Source organism: Daucus carota, chromosome 9 (assembly GCF_001625215.2).
Source record: "Daucus carota subsp. sativus chromosome 9, DH1 v3.0, whole genome shotgun sequence".
Taxonomy (NCBI): Eukaryota; Viridiplantae; Streptophyta; class Magnoliopsida; order Apiales; family Apiaceae; genus Daucus; species Daucus carota.
This window is the reverse complement of record NC_030389.2, coordinates 29,516,431-29,539,415: the sequence shown is the minus strand read 5'-3', so window position 1 is coordinate 29,539,415 and position 22,985 is coordinate 29,516,431. Positions and strand designations below refer to the sequence as shown.

Genomic DNA, 22,985 nt, shown 5'->3' with positions numbered 1-22,985 from the left:
GGAATAAAACCCATGAATATCGAGAATAGTCATCAACGATAACAAAACAATATTGCTTACCTCCTATATTTTTATAAGCTTCAGGACCAAACAAGTCTAAGTGTAAGAGTTCTAGAGGTTGAGTAGTTGATACCATATTTTTAGCCTTATGAGTGCTTCGGATTTGCTTGCCTAGCTGACATGCTGAACACACCTCGGTCTTGACATACTTTAATTTGGGCAAACCCCTCACTAGCTCCTTGCTTGACAACTTCTTAAGCAAGCCCATGTGAGCATGACCCAATCTTCTATGCCAAATGGTTGGATCAGCATCCACAGCAGCTAAACAGCAGGCTGTTTTCTGCAACTCAAAATCTAAGATATATATATTTCCTTCCCTTCTAGCAACTAGAGGAATCTTGTTAGTACCAACAATAATAACACATTTATCCTTAGAGAATTCAACTTTATGACCATCATCATGCAATTGACTTACACTAAGTAAATTGTATTTCAAGCCTTTAACAAATCTAACATTAAAGATAGAGGTAGTGTCATTACCAACTTTACCTTTACCTAGAATAGGGAGGGTCTTACTATCACCAATAGTTACACCTCCTCCTCTTTTCATCTTTAGACTCTTAAACTGAGTTTTGTCTCCATACATATGCCTTGTACAGCCACAATCAATGATCCATTGTGTAGACTTGATCTTAGCAGCAAGACACATCTGCAAAACAAAGAAAACAAAACTCAACCCTTTGGTACCCAAATTGGTTTGGGTCCACCCTGGTTAGAAGCAAGAACATATAAAGCATTTAAATCAGTTTTCTTGATCCATTGTTGGACCACAGTAGGATATGTATGCTGCTGAGTTCTATAGCTTCTGTCTGGACCATTCTGGTAAGCTGTTTTCTTGTTCCGGTAGGCTGTTTTCCCTTCTAATCTTTTCTGGAAGTATTGTCTTTGAGGTCTGACTCTGCAATTCTGAGCTAGATGTCCTTTTCCTCCACATTTTGCACATTCCTTCCAGGGCATAGCATATTTGTATGGTTTGCCACGCCTTCCTTCATACTTAAGAGCATTTCTTCTTCTTGTTGAAGTTGTGACCAACTCCTTCTTTATCCAGTGGAACCTTGATGCTCTTCATCATGAATTTCAGACCTTCTTCTCCTTGAACAAAAGTTCCCATTCCTTTTCTAAGCTTTAAGACTTCTGTTTCAAGAGTTTGGATCTTTTCAGCTTGTTGTCTTGTTGCGGCAGTAGGCTGTGATGTACTTGCAGCAGGCTGAGATGTACTGGCAGCAGGCTGAAATGAATGCAGCTTTGTAGATTCCTTAATTTTGAACGTCTCTAGGCATGCATCTCTGGCTTCTATCTCTTGTTTCAGCTGATAGATTTCTTCTTTTTGAGCCTCATTTCTTCTCATCAAGACTTTATGAAAACCTTCAGATTGATCTAGTTTTTCTTGAAGTTCCTTGATTCTGGCTTGAGTAGGCTCTTTGGAGTCAAAGAATGTATCTATCTTCTGTATAAGTTCTTGAACCATGTTCTTGAGATAGTTATTCTTTTCAATCAGCTTGCTGTTTTCTACCTTGAGAGAATTATATTCCTCATTTTGAATATGATCTAGCTCCTGCATGGTTAGCTGTTCTAGCACAAGATTATCACTGGAAAGATCAAATCTAAACGAACTAACCTCACTGTTGTCATCCTCAGAATCAGTTTCGACAAGACCATCTTTGGTGAGTCCTCGAACATTGTCATCCTCCATGCCAACAAGTGCAAGATTGATCATTTCCTCACCAGAGTCATCACTAGAGGCAGATTCTTCTTCATCATCACTCCAAGTCAGAAGTGCTTTAGATTTATTCTTCTTGTCTTTAGAAACAGCAGGCTGTTTTGACTTCAGCTTGTAGCAGTCCTTCTTGAAGTTACCAGGCTTTCCACATTCGAAGCAATTCTGATCCTTTGATTCCTTAGAGGGCTTTCTGCTACTTGAGTTCTTAGCCTTGTCCTTGCCTTTCTCCCTTTTCAGCTTATTATGTTTGTTGATCATCCGTTGAATCTTCTTGGAAAGGAGTGCAAGATCTTCGTCTGATTCCTCATCTGATTCTGGCTTGCTCTTTTCAGCAGTAAGAGCTAAATTCTTCATTTTCTCAACCGGAGCATCATTCTTCTTGGCATGCATCTTTTTCTCAAATTGTTCCAATTCAGCAAAAAGAGTTAGATGATCCATTGTATCAATATTGTGAGCAGCTTCCAAGGCAGTTACTTTGTCTTGAAAGTCGAATGGAACAGAAGCGAGAATGTTCATGTTGAGTTCTGATTGAGGAATTATCTTTCCAAGTCTCCCTAGATTATTGACAATGAGTTGAAACCTAGCTTGAGCTTCTTTGATTATTTCTCCCTTTTGCAAACCGAAAGCACCAAGTTCTTTCATTAGTTGTCCCAACTTTACTTTCCCTAGACCCTTTGAACCTTCATGATAAGCTTCCAATGCATCCCATATCTCCTTTGCAGATTTGAGAGATGACACCTTGTCATATTCAGCTTGATTAAGACCATTGATGAGAGTACTCCTTGCTTTTCCATTTGCACCCATCTTTGTTAGCTCATCGGTAGTGAGTTCATCAACATCTTTGACTTTGCCATCTTTATCAAGGAATTGATAGGGACCTCTTTCAACAACTCTTTGAATGAGAGGGTCTCTGGAGAGATGAGCTTCCATTTGTCCTTTCCACCAATTGTAATTATCCGAACCGGTGAGGAGAGGAGCTCTAAAGTCTGATTTTCCCTGAAATTGGTCAGCCATAGGATCTATACTTTCCTGTTACAGAAATGTTAGTAAACGCAGCTCTGATACCAAATGAAATAACACCTAGAGGGGGGGGGTGAATAGGTGTAATTAGCTACCAATGTCAGTTTTAAACTTTTACCGGATATTTCAGCTTACTGTTTTACAATTAAAGCAGGCTGTTATGAGAGCAGATATCAAAACAATAAAGAGCAGAAAAGTAAATCAGACACAAGCAATTTTAGCCAGGTTCGACCCCTATATCTAATGGTCTACGTCCTGGTCCCTTACCAACTCGGTAAGAGAATATATTATTACTGAAAATCAAACAATTACAGAATAATAATATATCTTCCCTTTACCCCGTCACTGAAACAGTTGCTGTTATTCCCTTAACCTTGAGCAACTTGCAACTAGCTTCCCACTGACTTCTCCAAGCAACTCGTTCCTTGAACCTCTGAATTCATGAGCTCCAACTCCTTGAATCCCTTCGTTCCTGAACCCTTTGCCCTTGAGAATCAATGTAACTAATTACCTAGCTCTTCCCGTTCTAATCCACTAAGAACCCTTGCTAGTTTCAGTGACTAATCACAATAATCAATTACAAGAATAATGATTACAACTCAAAAGTATTCTCTAAATAATATATAATAGCAGTGAACAATTCAAGCTCGAAGTTTAGAGAAAGATTGATGTTTTTCAAAGTGAGTTGATTGCTTTTCTGAAAAACACAATAGCCATATATAAATTGAAATAATATAACGGCTAGAGATCTGAATTTCTCCATCAACGATCTTGTGAACGTTGTTCTGAACGTTGGAGATAAATCATATGCAAAACTATAGGAGTTTAGAGTTTGAAAAACGATTACAAATCAGCTCCTATAATTTAGGGATATGATAGAAGTTGTTAAGAGAAAAGATTTTGAATTCTTCTCAACTTCTTCCCATATTTAGAAAACGTTTTATTGATTTTAAATGAGCTTAAAACGTTCACTAAAATCATATACTAAACAGAGAATGTACAATATATAAGTCCTAACCCATGTATAAATCTTGAGTTCAAAATCCGAGTAGAACACTGCTTCTGTCCAGACTCTGTTCAGCTTGCTGTTATCACATAACAGCTCGCTGTTTTCAATTCCTGCAAAACTTGTGAAGTGTGATCATCAAAAGAGTAGGCTATTATAATAAAGCAGCTTGCTGAAGTGTGATCATCAAAACTTGTGATTTACAATTCATCCTTAATATAGAAAATATAATGTTAATTATTGTTTTTTTATAATTACTTATGTTATTATTTTAAGTTATTATAATTTTCAAAACATATATTGTGATTAGTATTTTAAATCTCATATTTTGACGGTATTATATTGTGATAGTTTTCTTAAGAATTTGTTAAATTTTTTTAATTAGGATCTTAATTAGTGAACTTATAGCTATACTACATAGCATTAAACGTCTATTTTTAAAAAAAATATAGTGCTTAGTGTAGATCAACTTTCATTTTAATAGATTAAATATAAATTTAAAATAGTATTATGTAAGAAATATTAAAAAAAATAGTGTGACATTAGTCCTGGTTTTGAGGTTTTGAGGAGTGACTTCAGGTTTAGGTAGTAATGCCAATTACCACATCATCATTGTCTAGAAATGCTTCGTGTTCCCGCAGCAGATGTAGCTCGGTTGAAGCTGGATTAAGAAATAGACTAATTTGTTATATCAATTTTGTGAATTTATATTGTCGGCTATACCTAACAAACACCTATTAATTTATAAATCGATGTTACATTGTTACATTGTCAACTAAACCTAACATTAAGCGATAACTAAAAATAAGAGGTATGGTTATTACACAAATGTACGATAATAAAGATTGTTTTTTTACTCAACTATCACTTGGACTAGCGTTTTTTGAATTTTTACTTTTTTAATATTTATTTTAATTTTGGATAATTTATATTATTTACATTTATACTGAACTATTAGTGTTCAGTATTTATTTAAAATATTATTTATAATAAATGACTATTTTTCCTTCTAAAATAATTTAAACTATAAATTTTTTATGAAATGAATTGCTATTAATAGCTTAATGAAAATAATTCTATAAATTATTAATAACATATAATATAACCGAAGTTTTAGAATCGAAATATAAAAATGTAAAATAATCAATAAATGATTTCACATTCAATTCCAAATTTATAAATAATATAAGATACAAATCATTAAATAATGTATAAAAATTTTGTAATCATATAATTTTATTATAAGTGAGAGTAAAATGAAAAATAACAAAAAATTTAAATATTGGAGATCAAAAATAATTCATTCACATCGATAAAATTCTGAAACATGAAATTATATCAATATATTTATTTTCTTTATAGATTACACATGAAATTTATGTTGATATGTTATTTTTGTTCATACCGAATTTAAGATAAGTTATCTATTAATTAAACGATTATAAAATTCATTGTTAACACAAAAGATCATAACACTGATAGATATATATTCTATAATAACTTATTTTATTTCTAAGTTACTATAAATTTTTACAATATATATTTTTATTCTAAATCTCAAATTTTGACTACATTATATTGTGATATTATTTTGTAAACTTTTGTTGTAAATTTTTTTGTTAGCATGTGAATGAACTTTGTAATTGTATAATATTCTTATATTGAACTAGTGTCTTTTCGAAAAATATAATAATTATTTAAGATCAACTATATTTTTTATAAATTAAATATAAATTTAAAATAGGTGAGAAATAATAAGAGTAGTGTCTATGTTAATGCTAGTTTTGACGAGTGGTGTGTTAATATTAGGTTTAGGTATCGTAGGAATTTTTTGTATCTGGTCTGCGCAAACTTGGTACAAAATTATGTCATTAAATCTAACATTAACCTTGTCGATCATTACACAAGACAAGGATCAATAAAAATTATCTTTGTTTGCTCAACTATCACCAATTACTACACTTCAGATATATAACCATGCCATATCAATGTGTACAAACATTTTACTCAATTTTGTACATGTAATATTAGCCTTTAATATTTCAATAGGTGATAACATTGCAACTGTATTTTACACATTGGTTTCAATATGTACTATGATAAAATATTGTTAATGAGTAAAGAAAAACAAAATCATATTAGAGGTCAGAGATGTGGTCTACAATGCAAACATATTTTAATATAAAATTTTCACAATAAATTTATACTTTCAAGTGTGTTGACTTTGCAGTATTTTTTTGATTTGTCATATTTATATAATGAGAAGTACTTCTCAAAATTGTCATATTTATATAATGAGAAGTACTTCTCAAAACAATCACAGATATATCTTAATTCTTATTCTCTTATTTTATTTCACTGATTTTATATAATTTATAATAATATTTTCTGCGTGTTCAGCAAATGAAATAAACATATACATTGAAACAATAAAGTGGTGCCTACTCGAGAAGTGTAAATTTACGAGAGAAGGTTTTCAGGTATATCAGGACAAAATTTTTGAAATTGATTTATTTCAACTAAATAGTTTATCAGAGTACATAGCCAACAAATATCTTGTATTGCAGAACAACACTAGAGAAAATAGAACTGAAACATCAGGCGTTTTTAGAAACAGCAAGAACAAGCGTAACAGTACTTGCTGCTTTCATGTGAGACAGAATTCGTGCCCCCATAACATTACCCTTATCATCTACAAATTGAACATGAAAAACACTAATAATGTTACCAGAAGCCGCTTTTGAACCACGGTAAGTCCCCGAAAATGAAATTATGTGATAGCATGTAGAACTGCACAGCGGACGGATTGCACCGGGTGAATAGGCAACATCGATATCAGAAATGAGTCCATGGCCAGTAAGCACAGTTACAAAAAGCCCGAAATGCAGTGCAAATTGCACCACACAACTTATGACATCAAATCCACTAGGGATTTCCAGAATGACTGGTTTGTTGATGCCATTCATCGACTCACTGTTGGTCGTTAAAGACCCATCAGAATTGAACGAAAATTGAGGGGCTCCTCCATGCCTCCCTGGAGCTGCAGATGGTGAGCTTGTATCCTTGGACTTGGGTTCCTCGTGATTTTCTTCCGGGATAAGTGCGGACGGGGATCCATCAAATTTTCTTGAATTACTCATGACTGCGAAAATGTTTTTTTTTGTTAAATAACTGCGAAAATGTTATTACTGCAGAACTGAAGAATAAAATAGATAAGTATATATAGCATGTTGCACCCGGAGGCCAGCAATTAATAGATATCATTTATTAGCAATTAATAGATATCATTTATTCAATAAAATATCTGTGATTTGATTTTATTCATAGGGACAATCTTTTGGATATTATTTTGATACATAAAATCTTTCCACTGATTGATTGATGGAAGAGATATATATGTTAAATTCATACTCCCTCCTTATAACTCATTTCTATACAGTTTTCATTTTGGATGTCCCATTATTTCTATACATTTCAAAAATAGTAACTTTTTATGATATAAAGCACTATTACACCCACTGATTTCTTCCACTATGTCCATTCTATAATAATAACACTATTACACCCACTACTTTCCTTCATTATCACAAATCTATTATTAAAAATATATGGATCCCACCACTTTACCTACTTTTCATCTAATTTTACTCATTTTTTTACACTTTTTCTTGGTCTCCGTGTCCCAACCAAATATATACAATTGGTTGGGACGGAGAGAGTAGTAAATAATTTATGAATTTTTATAGATTATTATAACTTATTTTAATTTTATGCAAAATCTGGTGGAGTTGAACTAAAGTATCGGTATATATGATGCATATCCTAAAGAATTTGAATATCCTCAATCAAAATCTCGTAGATTATACTCGAGAAAAAAAATAACAACGATGAAAATAGTGTATTTGATACCCACCCCAAGAATTCAAATAAACTCCATTAAAATCTCGTAGATAATGCTCGAGAAAAGAATATAATAATGGAGAACATCGTACATATTTGATACCCATCCCAATGAATTCAAGTAAGCTCTGTCAAAATTTTATATATAGACTATACTTAAAGGGAAAAACAATAACAATGAAGAAAATCATATTTCATGCTCATCCTAAAAATCAAGTACTCCCTATGTTTCAAAATACATGTCCACTTTAGAAAAAAAAAATTGTTTCAAAATACTTGTCCACTTCAACTTTTAATGTAAATTCATATTTCCAAAATCAACTCTTCTTCACATATTTCTAATTTATATTTTCAAGATCAACCATACACCACATATTATGTTCAATTAATGACTTAATACCCATCTTTTTTCTCAAAATTCACTTTTTTTAAACTATGTGATTTTTAGAAAGTGGACATATAATTTGAAACGGAGGGAGTATACTCTATCAAAATCTTATAGATTGTGCATGTTTGGACTAGGGGCTTCTGGCTTCTTTTGATAAAAAACCGACTTCTACTTTTCTTGACCCGTTTGTGTAAAAAGCTCACAAGCACTTAAAAGAAGCTGAGAATGCTGCTAACTTTTGTTTCAGAATTTCTACTTCTTTCCCAAACAGTTATAAGTCTTAATTTACTTCTCACTTCTAATGAACTTCTTTACTTTTAGAAATAAGCACTTTTGTAAGTATTGGAGAAAATCATATATCTGATTCCCACCACAAAGATTTTAAGTATACTCTGTCAAAATCTTGTAGATTACGTTCAAGAAAAGAAAACTAATAATAAAGAAATTAATATTATATTTGATGTCCATCCCAAAAAATTCAAAAATAAACTATCAAAATCTCATAGATTATGCTCGAGAAAAGAAAATTAAAAACATGTTGGAAAGAGTCGAACACGGGTTTCTTGCAACAAAACAACAAAACTCGTACCAACTATGATGCAAAAAAATTAACAATTAAATGACTATATATTATCTAGTATTTTTTTATGTCTAGGGGGCATGGAGCCCTCTTCATCCCTGAGATTAATGAAAATATTAAGTATAATAATAAATTCTTAATTCAAAATCTCATGAATTTTATAAATATTATTAAAAACATAATATACACTAACAAAGTTTTCATGATGCTGGTGCCGAGGAACTCCATGATTGATTTTTATAAGTGCTATTAGCGCCATGGGATTCAACATACAGGTTAAAAATACTCATTCAATGATAGTCAAGATCTGATATGGAAGATAATCAGGATTTGATGAGTGACATCATCTCTAAAAGCGCGCAGCTCATCAGTATCTAAAGGATGATCAAAATTGTTGTTCATCAGGATATGGAAGTTGGTCAGTAATAAAAGATATCTGTAAGTCTACACTACTAAAATCATAGGTTTATACTACATTAAACACTGTTATATATATATATATATACACATATATATATATAATTATATATAATCTACAATTTTTATTGTCAGTTGTTGCACAGTTCAGGATTTTCTACTATATACTTTAGTGATTTTCGCTTTGCATATTAGTGATTTGTGCTGTATAAATTAGTGAGTATCACTTTAGAAATTGATGAAACAGCGAGTACAAAATGAAACCCGGTGACAGTGACAACGGGATAGGCTGTGGTTTCAGGCGACGGAGGTGAGGCTGGAGGTGACGGTGGTGAAGGTGGAGGGGATGGTGGAGGTTGGGTGGATTTAGTGGTGATAGAAATAATAGATGTGGTGGTTATGGAGGGGGCGGGCAACATGGAGGTAGAGGTGATGGCGGAAGAGAAGGTCAAGGAGGCGGAGTTGGGGTTGGTGGAGATGGAGATGGAGTTGGGGTTGGTGGAGATGGATATTTTTCATTAACTGAGGGAGCCCAACATAACTTCCACAACCATTTCACCCTTTTAAAAAAGTTTCAGCAATGCAAAATAGATAATATGCAGCAAGAAACTTATTCGATAAATGAAATAACCATGACAACTACAAATATCTTTTAGAAGTTAAATTGGGTAAAAGACTTGAAAATAACACATTTTTCTTAACAATCAGGCAATAATGCTTTATTTCTTTCGGAGTGGACATGTCCAAGCATTATGTCCAACAATATGCCCTCATATGCCACATCCTTTGTTACGACTTGTGTTTGGATTCTGTACAACAACATCTGAATGAGGTTGTGGACTGACAAACTTTTCAATTGTTGCTTCCTTGTGTGTCACTAATTCTTTCATGTCAACTTTCATCGCCTGGATATGTGTGCCCATCTTACATACCGCGCTCTTATCAAAACCAGAGGGTTGATTTTCGGCATTCTTTGTCCAACGTCAACGTGTGTTAATAAAAGCTAGTGGAATTTTGGAAACACCACATTGATGCAAACTTGCAAACGCATGTCTGCATAAGTAACCTCTCCGGACATAGAATTTGCACTCGCAATTCACATCGTGATCAGCAAGTCTCACAGTAACCTAAAATTATATAGAAAATTGTATATCATGTTTTATAAAAATATTCCATAAACTAACTGACTTAAAAAAACAACGTACCTCAAACAATCTTCCCTTTAATAATGCATCTTTTATTTTAAATTGTTTAACGCCTTCAATAAGACTAACTTCATCAATGCTTGTATGGTACCACGCCGATTCTATTTCTTCCGTGACTAGGTAGTACAGTTGACGTGTATATATTTTTGCAGCATCTATTTCAATCTTCAACTCGGTGGCTGGTATTGGAACGGATATTGAGAGCTGGTTGTTATCTTCAAATAAATGACGTTGTTTCTCAATTGCACTTTTATATTTAGAGAAGAACTCAAGCAAAGTATCCCCACTCTTGTGAAAATGTTTAAAGTAGAAGTTTGAGCTCCTTGAACGTGACGTTGTTCTAAGCAAACCAGCCATTGCAACATTATTAAAATAAGCAGGGATCCATTCTTTACGGATAACATGCATATCAGTAAGCCAGTCATTATCACCCAAATCGTATTCATCAATAAAAGACGTCCAACCTTCTTCAAATTATTGAAGTGATAAGTGATCAGCCCAGACTAAAGACTTCATTTTAGCCATGAAAATTTTATCAGAAGCTAAGGATGGACGAATCTTAGAAAATTTAGAAAATATCAGTGCACTAATCAATATTTATTGAGTGAATAAAAATCAAAATTTTATATATGAAACTACCTTGCTAGACAATTTATTCATAATGTGCCACATACAATAACGATGTATGGTTTCGGGCCAAACGAGCGAAACAGCCTTATTTATTCCAAGGCATTGATCTGTTATGACGCATGGAGGAATATGATCCATGCATTTGGTAAAAGCATCCAACGCCCACTTAATGTTGGTATGATCTTCTTTCTCAACCAGTACAGCAGCAAATGTCACATTGCTCCAGTGATTATCAACACCTATAAAAGGAATAAATACCATGCAATATCTGGAAAAAAACATACAAATTTGATCAGGCAATGGTGTATGACATAGAGTATATGGGGTCCTACTGCAGCACACATGCACATAGAACATAAATTTTGACAACTAGAAAAATGACTAAACAAAATTTTCACCTACTTGTTTGTACGATAGGTTGGATCAAAGGACAGAGTATCTCCAAATATGCTATAGTTACGTTTACCAATAGCATCATCCCAAGTTAAGATCTTTGCTTGTGTGGGCTTCTTCAGGATTAGAGGTTTTTATTGGCTATTTTGTAATGCTGTTAAGTTGGGTCCCAAGTTTGTATAATCTAATTTTTTATTTTGTTTTGTTTTCAGTTTGCTTTTATTTCCAACAAAAGGACCGGCTTGCTAGGCCCAGGACCGGTCCTTAAGAAGCCCAAGCCTTTTTTTAGATTAACCGGACCAGGCCTTCTTAATAATCAGGCCAGGACTGATAAATCATGGAATATGATGGACTGCAACCAGTTATATACATTTCACTTTAAAACAAATTATATACAGTCTTCCTCCTCGTAACTCCTTTCTTTCTCTCATCATCTCTCCCCGTAGAACCGTCTTTACATTGACACTATTTATGTTGTATGTCTTGTGTATAAAAGTTGATGATTAAGGTCCAAATCTTGCGTAAAAATCTCTTTTTTACTAAATTTTAGAAGGTAGCTAATCAGTTAACTATGTTTTGTGGAGGAAAAAAGTGGGGGAAAGGACAAGAAATGGAAGCTATGGAGGAGCTCATATGGTGATTTGGTGTCATGAGCTTGGAAGGGGTTTAAAGGAAATCAATATCATAGATCTCTTACTTACTCGGACCGTTCAGATTCACCATCGCTTGCTTATGGTAGTGATCCTGCTTTCACCGCTACTATTGCTACTGTAGTTAGAGCTCATCCTAAAGATTTAATGGTTGTTAGGAAAGAATGTGCTTGCTATTCAGATTCAAACAGCGTTTCATGGATTTCTTATAATTTGGGTTTATGTTATTTTCATAATCTAATTAGCTCTATAGAACTACTTTTTAATTTTGTTTGTTGTACTTTAGGTCCTCATCATCATATTAAGTTGATTTTGATCGTTATGGTATACAAATCAATATGCAAATATGCAGATTCATCGGGTTTTTGTCTAGGTTAAACAAGCTTTTACGCGGACGGATTGCCGGGCTTTATCTGGGCTTTTATCTAAGCTGGGCCAGATTATTTTTCGGGCCGGGCCGGGTCAGGTTTTTATTGCAAAATTAGGGTCTTGTAAGGTCTTAGACCGGTTTTTTATATCCAAGCTTTATCAGGCCTATCCAAATGGGCTTTTTGAGTCCGTTCTTTTTGTTCAGCTCTAGTTTTGGCTTCTTGATGGTAAGCGGTGTAAAAATTTTAAACCATGCTAATCTTTGTATATTTATTATAAATGAGAGTAAAATAAATTGTAGAATATATTATCAATATGTAAAAAAACACGAGAGAAAAGATTTTTCATTCACATTAATAAAACTTTGATATATGATATTATGTTAATATGTTAATTATTTTATAAAATTACACATGAAGTTTATGTTAATAATTTATTTTTGTTTATACATAATTTTAGATAATTTTCTATGTTTATCCATTTAAATAATTATAATATTCATCCTTAATATAGAAAATATAATGTTAATTATTGTTTTTTTATAATTACTTATGTTATTATTTTAAGTTATTATAATTTTAAAAACATATATTGTGATTAGTATTTTAAATCTCATTTTTTGACGGTATTATGTTGTGATAGTTTTCTTAAGAATTTGTTAAATTTTTTTAATTAGGATCTTTATTAGTGAACTTATAGCTATACTACATAGCATTAAACGTCTATTTTTTAAAAAATATAGTGCTTAGTGTAGATCAACTTTCATTTTAATAGATTAAATATAAATTTAAAATAGTATTATGTAAGAAATATTAAAAAAAATAGTGTGACATTAGTCCTGGTTTTGAGGAGTGACTTCAGGTTTAGGTAGTAATGCCAATTACCACATCATCATTGTCTAGAAATGCTTCGTGTTCCCGCAGCAGATGTAGCTCGGTTGAAGCTGGATTAAGAAATAGACTAATTTGTTATATCAATATTGTGAATTTATATTGTCGGCTATACCTAACAAACACCTATTAATTTATAAATCGATGTTACATTGTTACATTTTCAACTAAACCTAACATTAAGCGAGCACGATTGGATAGCCCAAGTGGTATTGTTTTTTTACTCAACTATCACTTGGACTAGCGATTTTTGAATTTTTACTTTTTTAATATTTATTTTAATTTTGGATAATTTATATTATTTACATTTATACTCAACTATTAGTGTTCAGTATTTATTTAAAATATTATTTATAATAAATGACTATTTTTCCTTCTAAAATAATTTAAACTATAAATTTTTTATGAAATTAATTGCTATTAATAGCTTAATGAAAATAATTCTATAAATTATTACTAACATATAATATAACCGAAGTTTTATAATCGAAATATAAAAATGTAAAATAATCAATAAATGATTTCACATTCAATTCCAAATTTATAAATAATATAAGATACAATTCATTAAATAATGTATAAAAATTTCGTAATCATATAATTTTATTATAAGTGAGAGTAAAATGAAAAATAACAAAAAATTTAAATATTGGAGATCAAAAATAATTCATTCCCATCGATAAAATTCTGAAACATGAAATTATGTCAATATATTTATTTTCTTTATAGATTACACATGAAATTTATGTTAATATGTTATTTTTGTTCATACCGAATTTAAGATAAGTTATCTATTTAAACGATTATAAAATTCATTGTTAACACAAAAGATCATAACACTGATAGATATATATTTTATAATAACTTATTTTATTTCTAAGTTACTATAAATTTTTACAATATATATTTTTATTCTAAATCTCAAATTTTGACTACATTATATTGTGTTATTATTTTGTAAACTTTTGTTGTAAATTTTTTTGTTAGCATGTGAATGAACTTTGTAATTGTATAATATTCTTATATTGAACTAGTGTCTTTTCGAAAAATATAATAATTATTTAAGATGAACTATATTTTTTATAAATTAAATATAAATTTAAAATAGGTGAGAAATAATAAGAGCAGTGTCTATGTTAATGCTAGTTTTGACTGTGTGTTAATATTATGTTTAGGTATCCGTAGGAATTTTTTGTATCTGGTTTGCGCAAACTTCGTACAAAATTATGTCATTAAACCTAACATTAACCTTGTCGATCATTACACAAGACAAGGATCAATAAAAATATGTCATTAAACCTAACATTAACCTTGTCGATCAATCATTACACAAGACAAGGATCAATAAAAATTATCTTTGTTTGCTCAACTATCACCAATTACTACACTTCAGATATATAACCATGCCATATCAATGTGTACAAACATTTTACTCAATTTTGTACATGTAATATTAGCCTTTAATATTTCAATAGGTGGTAACATTGCAACGGTATTTTACACACTGGTTTCAATATGTACTATGATAAAATATTGTTAATGAGTAAAGAAAAACAAAATCAGATTAGAGGTCAGAGATGTGGTCTACAATGCAAACATATTTTAATATAAAATTTTCACAATAAATTTATACTTTCAAGTGTGTTGACTTTGCAGTATTTTTTTGATTTGTCATATTTATATAATGAGAAGTACTTCTCAAATCAATCACAGATATATCTTAATTTTTATTCTCTTATTTTATTTCACTGATTTTATATAATTTATAATAATATTTTCTGTGTGTTCAGCAAATGAAATAAACATATACATTGAAACAATAAAGTGGTGCCTACTCGAGAAGTGTAAATTTAGGAGAGAAGGTTTTCAGCTATATCAGGACAAAATATTTGAAAATGATTTATTTTAACTAAATAGTTTATCAGAGTACATAGCCAACAAATATCTTGTATTGCAGAACAACACTAGAGAAAATAGAACTGAAACATCAGGCGTTTTTAGAAAAAGCAAGAACAAGCGTAACAGTACTTGCTGCTTTCATGTGAGACTGAATTCGTCCCCCCATAACATTACCCTTATCATCTACAAATTGAACATGGAAAACACTAATAATGTTTCCAGAAGCAGCATTTGAACCACGGTAAGTCCCCGAAAATGAAATTATGTGATAGCATGTAGAACTGCACAGCGGACGGATTGCACCGGGTGAATAGGCAACATCGACATCAGAAATGAGTCCATGGCCAGTAAGCACATTTACAAAAAGCCCGAAATGCAGTGCAAATTGCACCACACAACTTATGACATCAAATCCACTAGGGATTTCCAGAATGACTCGTTTGTTGATGCCATTCATCGACTCACTGTTGGTCGTTAAAGACCCATCAGAATTGAACGAAAATTGAGGGGCTCCTCCATGCCTCCCTGGAGCTGCAGATGGTGAGCTTGTATCCTTGGACTTGGGTTCCTCGTGATTTTCTTCCGGGAGAAGTGCGGACGGGGATCCATCAAATTTTCTTGAATTACTCATGACTGTGAAAATGTTTTTTTTTTTTTGCTAAATAACTGCGAAAATGTTATTACTGCAGAACTGAAGAATAACCAGCAATTAATAGATATCATTTATTCAATAAAATATCTGTGATTTGATTTTATTCATAGGGACAATCTTTTGGATATTATTTTGATACATAAAATCTTTCCACTGATTGATTGATGGAAGAGATATATATGCTAAATTCATATTCCCTCCGTCTAACTCATTTCTATACAGTTTTCTTTTTGGATGTCCCATTATTTCTATACATTTCAAAAATAGTAACTTTTTATGATATAAAACACTATTACACCCACTGATTTTTTCCGCTATCTCCATTCTATAATAATAACACTATTACACCCACTACTTTCCTTCATTATCACAAATCTATTATTAAAAATATATGGATCCCACCACTTTACCTACTTTTCATCTAATTTTACTAATTTTTTTACACTTTTTCTTGGTCTCTGTGTCCCAACCAAATATATACAATTGGTTGGGACGGAGAGAGTAGTAAATAATTTATGAATTTTTATAGATTATTATAACTTATTTTAGTTTTATGCAAAATCCGGTGGAGTTGAACTAAAGTATCGGTATATATGATGCATATCCTAAAGAATTTGAATATCCTCCGTCAAAATCTCGTAGATTATACTCGAGAAAAAAATAACAATGATGAAAATAGTGTATTTGATACCCACCCCAAGAATTCAAATAAACTCCATTAAAATCTCGTAGATAATGCTCGAGAAAAGAATATAATAATGGAGAACATCGTATATTTGATACCCATCCCAATGAATTCAAGTATGCTCTGTCAAAATTTTATATATAGAATATACTTAAGGGAAAAAAAATAACAATAATGAAAATCATATTTCATGCTCATCCTAAAAATCAAGTACTCCCTATGTTTCAAAATACATGTCCACTTTAGAAAAAAAATTGTTTCAAAATACTTGTCCACTTCAAATTTTAATGTAAATTCATATTTCCAAAATCAACTCTTCTTCACATATTTCTAATTTATATTTCCAAGATCAACCATACACCACATATTATGTTCAATTAATGACTTAATACCCAACTTTTTTCTCAAAATTCACTTTTTTTAAACTATGTGATTTTTAGAAAGTGGACATATAATTTGAAACGGAGGGAGTATACTCTATCAAAATCTTATAGATTGTGCATGTTTGGACCAGGGCTTCCGGCTTCTTTTGATAAAAAACCGACTTCTACTTTTCTTGACCCGTTTGTGTAAAAAGCTCACAAGCACTTAAAAGAAGCTGAGAATGCTGCTAGCTTTTGTTTCAGAATTTCTAATTCTTTCCCAAACAGTTATAAGTTTTAATTTACTTCTCACTTCTAATGAACTTCTTTACTTTAAGAAATAAGCACTTTTTTTAAGTATTGGAGAAAATCATATATCTGATTCCCACCACAAAGATTTTAAGTATACTCTGTCAAAATCTTGTAGATTAAGTTCAAGAAAAGAAAACTAATAATAAAGAAATTAATATTATATTTGATGCCCATCCCAAAAAATTCAAAAATAAACTATCAAAATCTCATAGATTATGCTCGAGAAAGAAAATTAAAAACATGTTGGAAAGAGTCGAACACGGGTTTCTTGCAACAAAACAACAAAACTCGTACCAAGTATGATGCATAAAAATTAACAATTAAATGACTATATATTATCTAGTATTTTTTCATGTCTAGGGGGCATGGAGCCCTCTGCATCCCTGAGATTAATGAAAATATTAAGTATAATAATAAATTCTTAATTCAAAATCTCATGAATTTTATAAATATTATTAAAAACATAATATACACTAACAAAGTTTTCATGATGCTGGTGCCGAGGAACTCCATGATTGATTTTTATAAGTGCTATTAGCGCCATGGGATTCAACATACAGGTTAAAAATACTCATTCAATGATAATCAAGATCTGATATGGAAGATGATGAGGATTTGATGAGTGACATCATCTCTAAAAGCGCGCAGCTCATCAGTATCTAAAGGATGATCAAAATTGTTGTTCATCAGGATATGGAAGTTGGTCAGTAATAAAAGATATCTGTAAGTCTACACTACTAAAATCATGGGTTTATACTACATTAAACATTGTTTTATATATATATATATATATATATATATATATATATATAATCTACAATTTTTATTGTCAGTTGTTGCACAGTTCGGGATTTTCTACTATATACTTTAGTGATTTGCGCTTTGCATATTAGTGATTTGTGCTGTATAAATTAGTGAGTATCACTTTAGAAATTGGTGAAACAGCGAGTACAAAATGAAACCGGGTGATAGTGACAACGGGATAGGCTGTGGTTTCAGGCGACGGAGGTGAGGCTGGAGGTGACGGTGGTGAAGGTGGAGGGGATGGTGGAGGTTGGGTGGATTTAGTGGTGATAGAAATAATGGATGTGGTGGTTATGGAGGGGGCGGGCAACATGGAGGTGGAGGTGATGGCGGAAGAGAAGGTGAAGGAGGCGGAGTTGGGGTTGGTGGAGATGGAGATGGAGTTGGGGTTGGTGGAGATGGATATTTTTCATTAACTGAGGGAGCCCAACATAACTTCCACAACCATTTCACCCTTTTAAAAAAGTTTCAGCAATGCAATATAAATAATATGCTGCAAGAAACTTATTCGATAAATGAAATAACCATGACAACTACAAATATCTTTTAGAAGTTAAATTGGGAAAAGACTTGAAAATAACACATTTTTCTTAACAATCAGGCAATAATGCTTTATTTCTTTCGGAGTGGACATGTCCAAGCATTATGTCCAACAATATGCCCTCATATGCCACATCCTTTGTTACGACTTGTGTTTGGATTCTGTACAACAACATCTGAATGAGGTTGTGGATCGACAAACTTGTTAATTGTTGCTTCCTTGTGTGTCACTAATTCTTTCATGTCAACTTTCATCGCCTGGATATGTGTGCGCATCTTACATACCGCGCTCTTATCAAAACCAGAGGGTTGATTTTCGGCATTCTTTGTCCAATGTGTGTTAATAAAAGCTAGTGGAATTTTGGAAACACCACATTGATGCAAACTTGCAAACGCATGTCTGCATAAGTAACCTCTCCGGACATAGAATTTGCACTCGCAATTTACATCGTGATCAGCAAGTCTCACAATAACCTAAAATTATATAGAAAATTGTATATCATCATGTTTTATAAAAAAATTCCATAAACTAATTGACTTAAAAAAACAACGTACCTCAAACAATCTTCCCTTTAATAATGCATCTTTTATTTTAAATTGTTTAACGCCGTCAATAAGACTAACTTCATCAATGCTTGTATGGTACCACGCCGATTCTATTTCTTCCCTGACTAGGTAGTACAGTTGACGTGTATATGTATATGTATATAGAGATAGGATCAAATAAAAACTTTTTTAAATTACAAACTTACAAATTTCTTTTTATTCTCCCATCGTGTTAATGCTTAGTTATAGAAAATATCCGTGTCGAAAATTCTTCAAAAAACATCACAATTTTTAAAAATAACGCATAAATAAATCGTGCATTCAACACATTTATAACTGGGGTTCAACATCGGGTGTAGAACACTAATTATCATTGTGTTGAATATATCTATAAAGATGCTTAAACTATACCTCTGGGGTTTGGGTACGGTCTAGAAACATAAATATTAGTTATATAATACGTTTAACATAGTTTTTACATTGAAAAATTAGTTTATGTACTTCTCCAACACAATTTTAATCGATATTCAACTAGAATATCTTAAAAAATGTTGAACTCAAGTTATATATGTGTTGAATAAAAAAATTTGTAAGTTTGTAAGTTTGTATGAGAACCCACCCCTATGTATATATGTGTTATATGTTAAATGTAAGGTATATATATTGAAATATTATAAATTGTTAAGTATGAATATTAATATTTTACTTAATTTTATATGAGCAATATAGAATTTATATTCATTTTATCAAATATTTTATTTTTCTCAATTATTTTGCATTACAAAAATATGAATATAATGAAAATAATAAAATATAAATGATAAGTTGAATGATTGTATCCTTTAATCCCTTAAATCATAAATCTTGAATCCTATTTCAATGGCTTTTTACACCCCCTACCCTAATTCTTCACACTTATTTACAAATATTGTCATCCAAATTTCTACTTTTGTCTAAACTCTCCATTGCATAACTTTCCAATACATGTTCCATTGGTGATTAAATGTTAAAAATCTTTATATACTATACACATCCATGTCACTAAAAAACAAAAAGTCTTCACCTGATTTATTGACTCCCATTAAAACATATGCGGTCTTCTTGATAATCACGTGTGATGCTTTCCATTTCAAGCAAAAACACTGTATAGATAGAACTGATATGTCCAATGCAGCTGCTTTACTTCCTCTTTGGCTTCGTTTTGATTTCAATTTCGAAATTCAAATTCATATCATGAATTTAAACTCATATAGTCTCTTTTCATATCAAAGCTCTCCAACCTCACACCTCCGTCTACTCCAAGTAATCCCCCCTCTCTCTCCTCGCGAATCTCTCTCTTTCTCCCTGAATATCTCTCTCTCTCCTAGCTCCCTCTCTCCGGCTGTCTCCCATATCTCTCTCTATTTCTTCATATATCTGTTCGACTCTCTCTCTCTCTCTCTCTCTCTCTCTCTCTTCCCATTTCACTGTCCCTCTTTTTTAGTATATATGTTAATATTTTAGTGTTACATTTTATATATAGTTCAGTGAAAAATGCATATTTTGAATTAAATTGTGGATTGATACTTAAATCTGTTAAATTGTTCTTCCCTACATTGCATGAGTATTCTTGATTCTATATCTTTACTAATGCTTGGATTTTTATAATATAATTGTTTAATTAGTAGTTTTCTTTTTGATTTTGCATCTCTACTGTTTGATATAAGTTCTCAGAGAACTTTCTGTTTCTTTTTAGTGTAGTAGTTCACGACAACAGTTGTTGACAACCCCCAATGTGAATTCTAAAGCAAAATAAGAGGGTAATGGTCTCCAGAGCTGCATAGGTGGTTCTTAGTAGCACTTGAAGAGCTTGGTGGTGCTCATGGTGTGTCTCGAACCAATTTATTTTTAGTACTATTTGTCACGCAAACTTGAACTCAGTGATCTAATAGTTGCTCTAGGGGAGACCACTGGGAAGCCTACTTTTGAAAGGGTTCTTGAAATAATGAAGAGAAGTCCCAAGGGCAGGGTAAGGCTCCTGCATAATTTCAAATATTGTTAATGCTCCTAATCATGTTAAACTACTTTGAATTTACATCACAGTCATATACACACAACTGATATCTTACTAATAAACTTACACAAATGGCAGCATAGCTTAATTGAGAATAATTGGCTAATCTTTGTGAGTTCATTCTGAATGCAGGTGGCACCTCTGCTGTTTCAAGCATTTTCAACTATTCCATACATTTCACAAGTTTCATTTATCGGAACAAATGGTTTGTTCTTATCATACTACAAATGCCGTATATTCCAACTACTCATTGCCTATCAACCGAAAAAAGCTCAACAGTGTACACATGGTACACTCATCCAGTTGGTCGCAACACTGGAATGCCATACGGAGAAGCTATGATTACTCCTCCAAGTACTACAAATGCAACTACAGACAGATGAAGTGGTCTCTGTAACAATCTGCATCAAACCCACAAGGCAATCATCTATTTCGTGAATGTCCTGGCATATGGTTTTTAATTATATTGAATTCACTCAATTCATACTACGCTCAGTTTAATATGCACATCACACATCTAATTGTTATTTGTTATTTATTGATTCTGTATAATCTCTTTGTGTTTATGTGTTGTAGTTTCCTCCAAAGGTTATTTATGTGCAAGCAAAATTTCTTGATACATATTAATTTGAAGATCTTAATTTGTCCAAGTTAAAGTCATCTCACAACGGAATGCAAAGCGGTTGATTGGGTTAACAATTATAATTTATTGAGTTTTAATTAATTTCATCTATTTATTCATTGTGACAATCATTTTGTGTATTGTACTAAAAATTGATGGTGATGAATAAAATGGTTAACCTGAATTTTACTTTGTATAGCAAGTTGTTGGAATAATAGTTTCAAAACTCAATGCGCTGTTTCATCGAAAGGAATGGACTTTGGTGCCAATGGAATAAAACTGTTTTATTTTAAGGGTAAGTAATATGATCTTTTGTCACCCCTCCATTCAGTTCCTATAAATTTGATATTTATTCTCCATCTTTTTCTACTATCCCCAAATCCTTCATTGTAATTTGTAAAATCTGTAAAGATTTACTATAATGATGAAATTCTTGCTTTCGGCGAATTAGTTGATTTTCATACCAGGTACTATCATGACAATTTCGAAGGACAGGGTGAAACCATCTCCTATGCCTGATAGCTGGAAGCTTGCTGAGATTTTTACCACTGGTATTGTTCTTGGTAGTTACTTGGCAATGATGACAGTTACTCCCTCCGTCCCCTTTTACATGTCCATTTTGACTTTTGACCAGTCAAATTGACTATATTTTGATTGAACTTTACATGTATTAGATAATTGAGAAAAACAACAAAAATTATACCATTACAAATTATATTTAATTTATTTTAATATGCAACTTTCAGATTTTAGAAATAATGTGTAGATAATTTTTAATGCTTAGTCAAAAATTGGTCAATTTGACTCCTCGAAAAGCAAAATGGACATGTAAAAGGGGACGGAGGGAGTACATTTTTCTGGGCTGCATATAAAACAAACTTCTTTCCGGTAAGGAAGCTACCTGCCAACCATCACTTTCTTATACCATTTCCTATATCAATATCTGTGTTGGGTTTGTGGAGTCAGATTCGGAATAGGATTTGGTTAGAAATATTTGGACTCCTATTAGAGTTAGATATTTCAAAGTTAGACTCCTATTTTGGTTTGGCCAATTTCTTCTCTTATAAATACTCCCATGTAATTGTAAAATCACAACAACAAAAAATTGTGAGAGATCAATAAAATTAGTGTGGCTTGTGGAGCAGGATTTTCCGAACCACGTAAAATCTTTGTTTTGTGTGATTGTCGTTTATTTTTCTTGTTCTTGTTTATTCGCTTTTGGGTTTTGCTTTTGTTGTTGTATACTCAACAACTGGTATCAGAGCCAGGTTTTCAGGCGAGT

At 31.9% G+C, this 22,985-nt stretch overlaps 2 protein-coding genes and 1 long non-coding RNA gene across 3 annotated transcripts; 1 reads left to right on the top strand and 2 right to left on the bottom strand.

Moving 5' to 3' along the window:
• Nucleotides 1-1,054: 1,054 nt before the first annotated feature.
• LOC135149600 (uncharacterized) lies at nt 1,055-2,794 on the bottom strand. Its single transcript, XM_064085344.1, has one exon. The coding sequence runs from the start codon at nt 2,792-2,794 to the stop codon at nt 1,055-1,057; it is 1,740 nt and encodes a 579-aa protein (XP_063941414.1).
• A 3,609-nt stretch (nt 2,795-6,403) lies between these two features.
• LOC135149599 (AT-hook motif nuclear-localized protein 15-like) lies at nt 6,404-6,946 on the bottom strand. Its single transcript, XM_064085343.1, has one exon. The coding sequence runs from the start codon at nt 6,944-6,946 to the stop codon at nt 6,404-6,406; it is 543 nt and encodes a 180-aa protein (XP_063941413.1).
• Nucleotides 6,947-20,835: 13,889 nt separating this feature from the next.
• On the top strand, nt 20,836-21,789 carry LOC135149109 (uncharacterized). Its single transcript, XR_010287222.1, has 3 exons — nt 20,836-21,036; nt 21,214-21,500; nt 21,658-21,789. It is a non-coding gene; the product is annotated as an uncharacterized LOC135149109 (long non-coding RNA).
• The last annotated feature ends 1,196 nt before the right edge of the window (nt 21,790-22,985 follow it).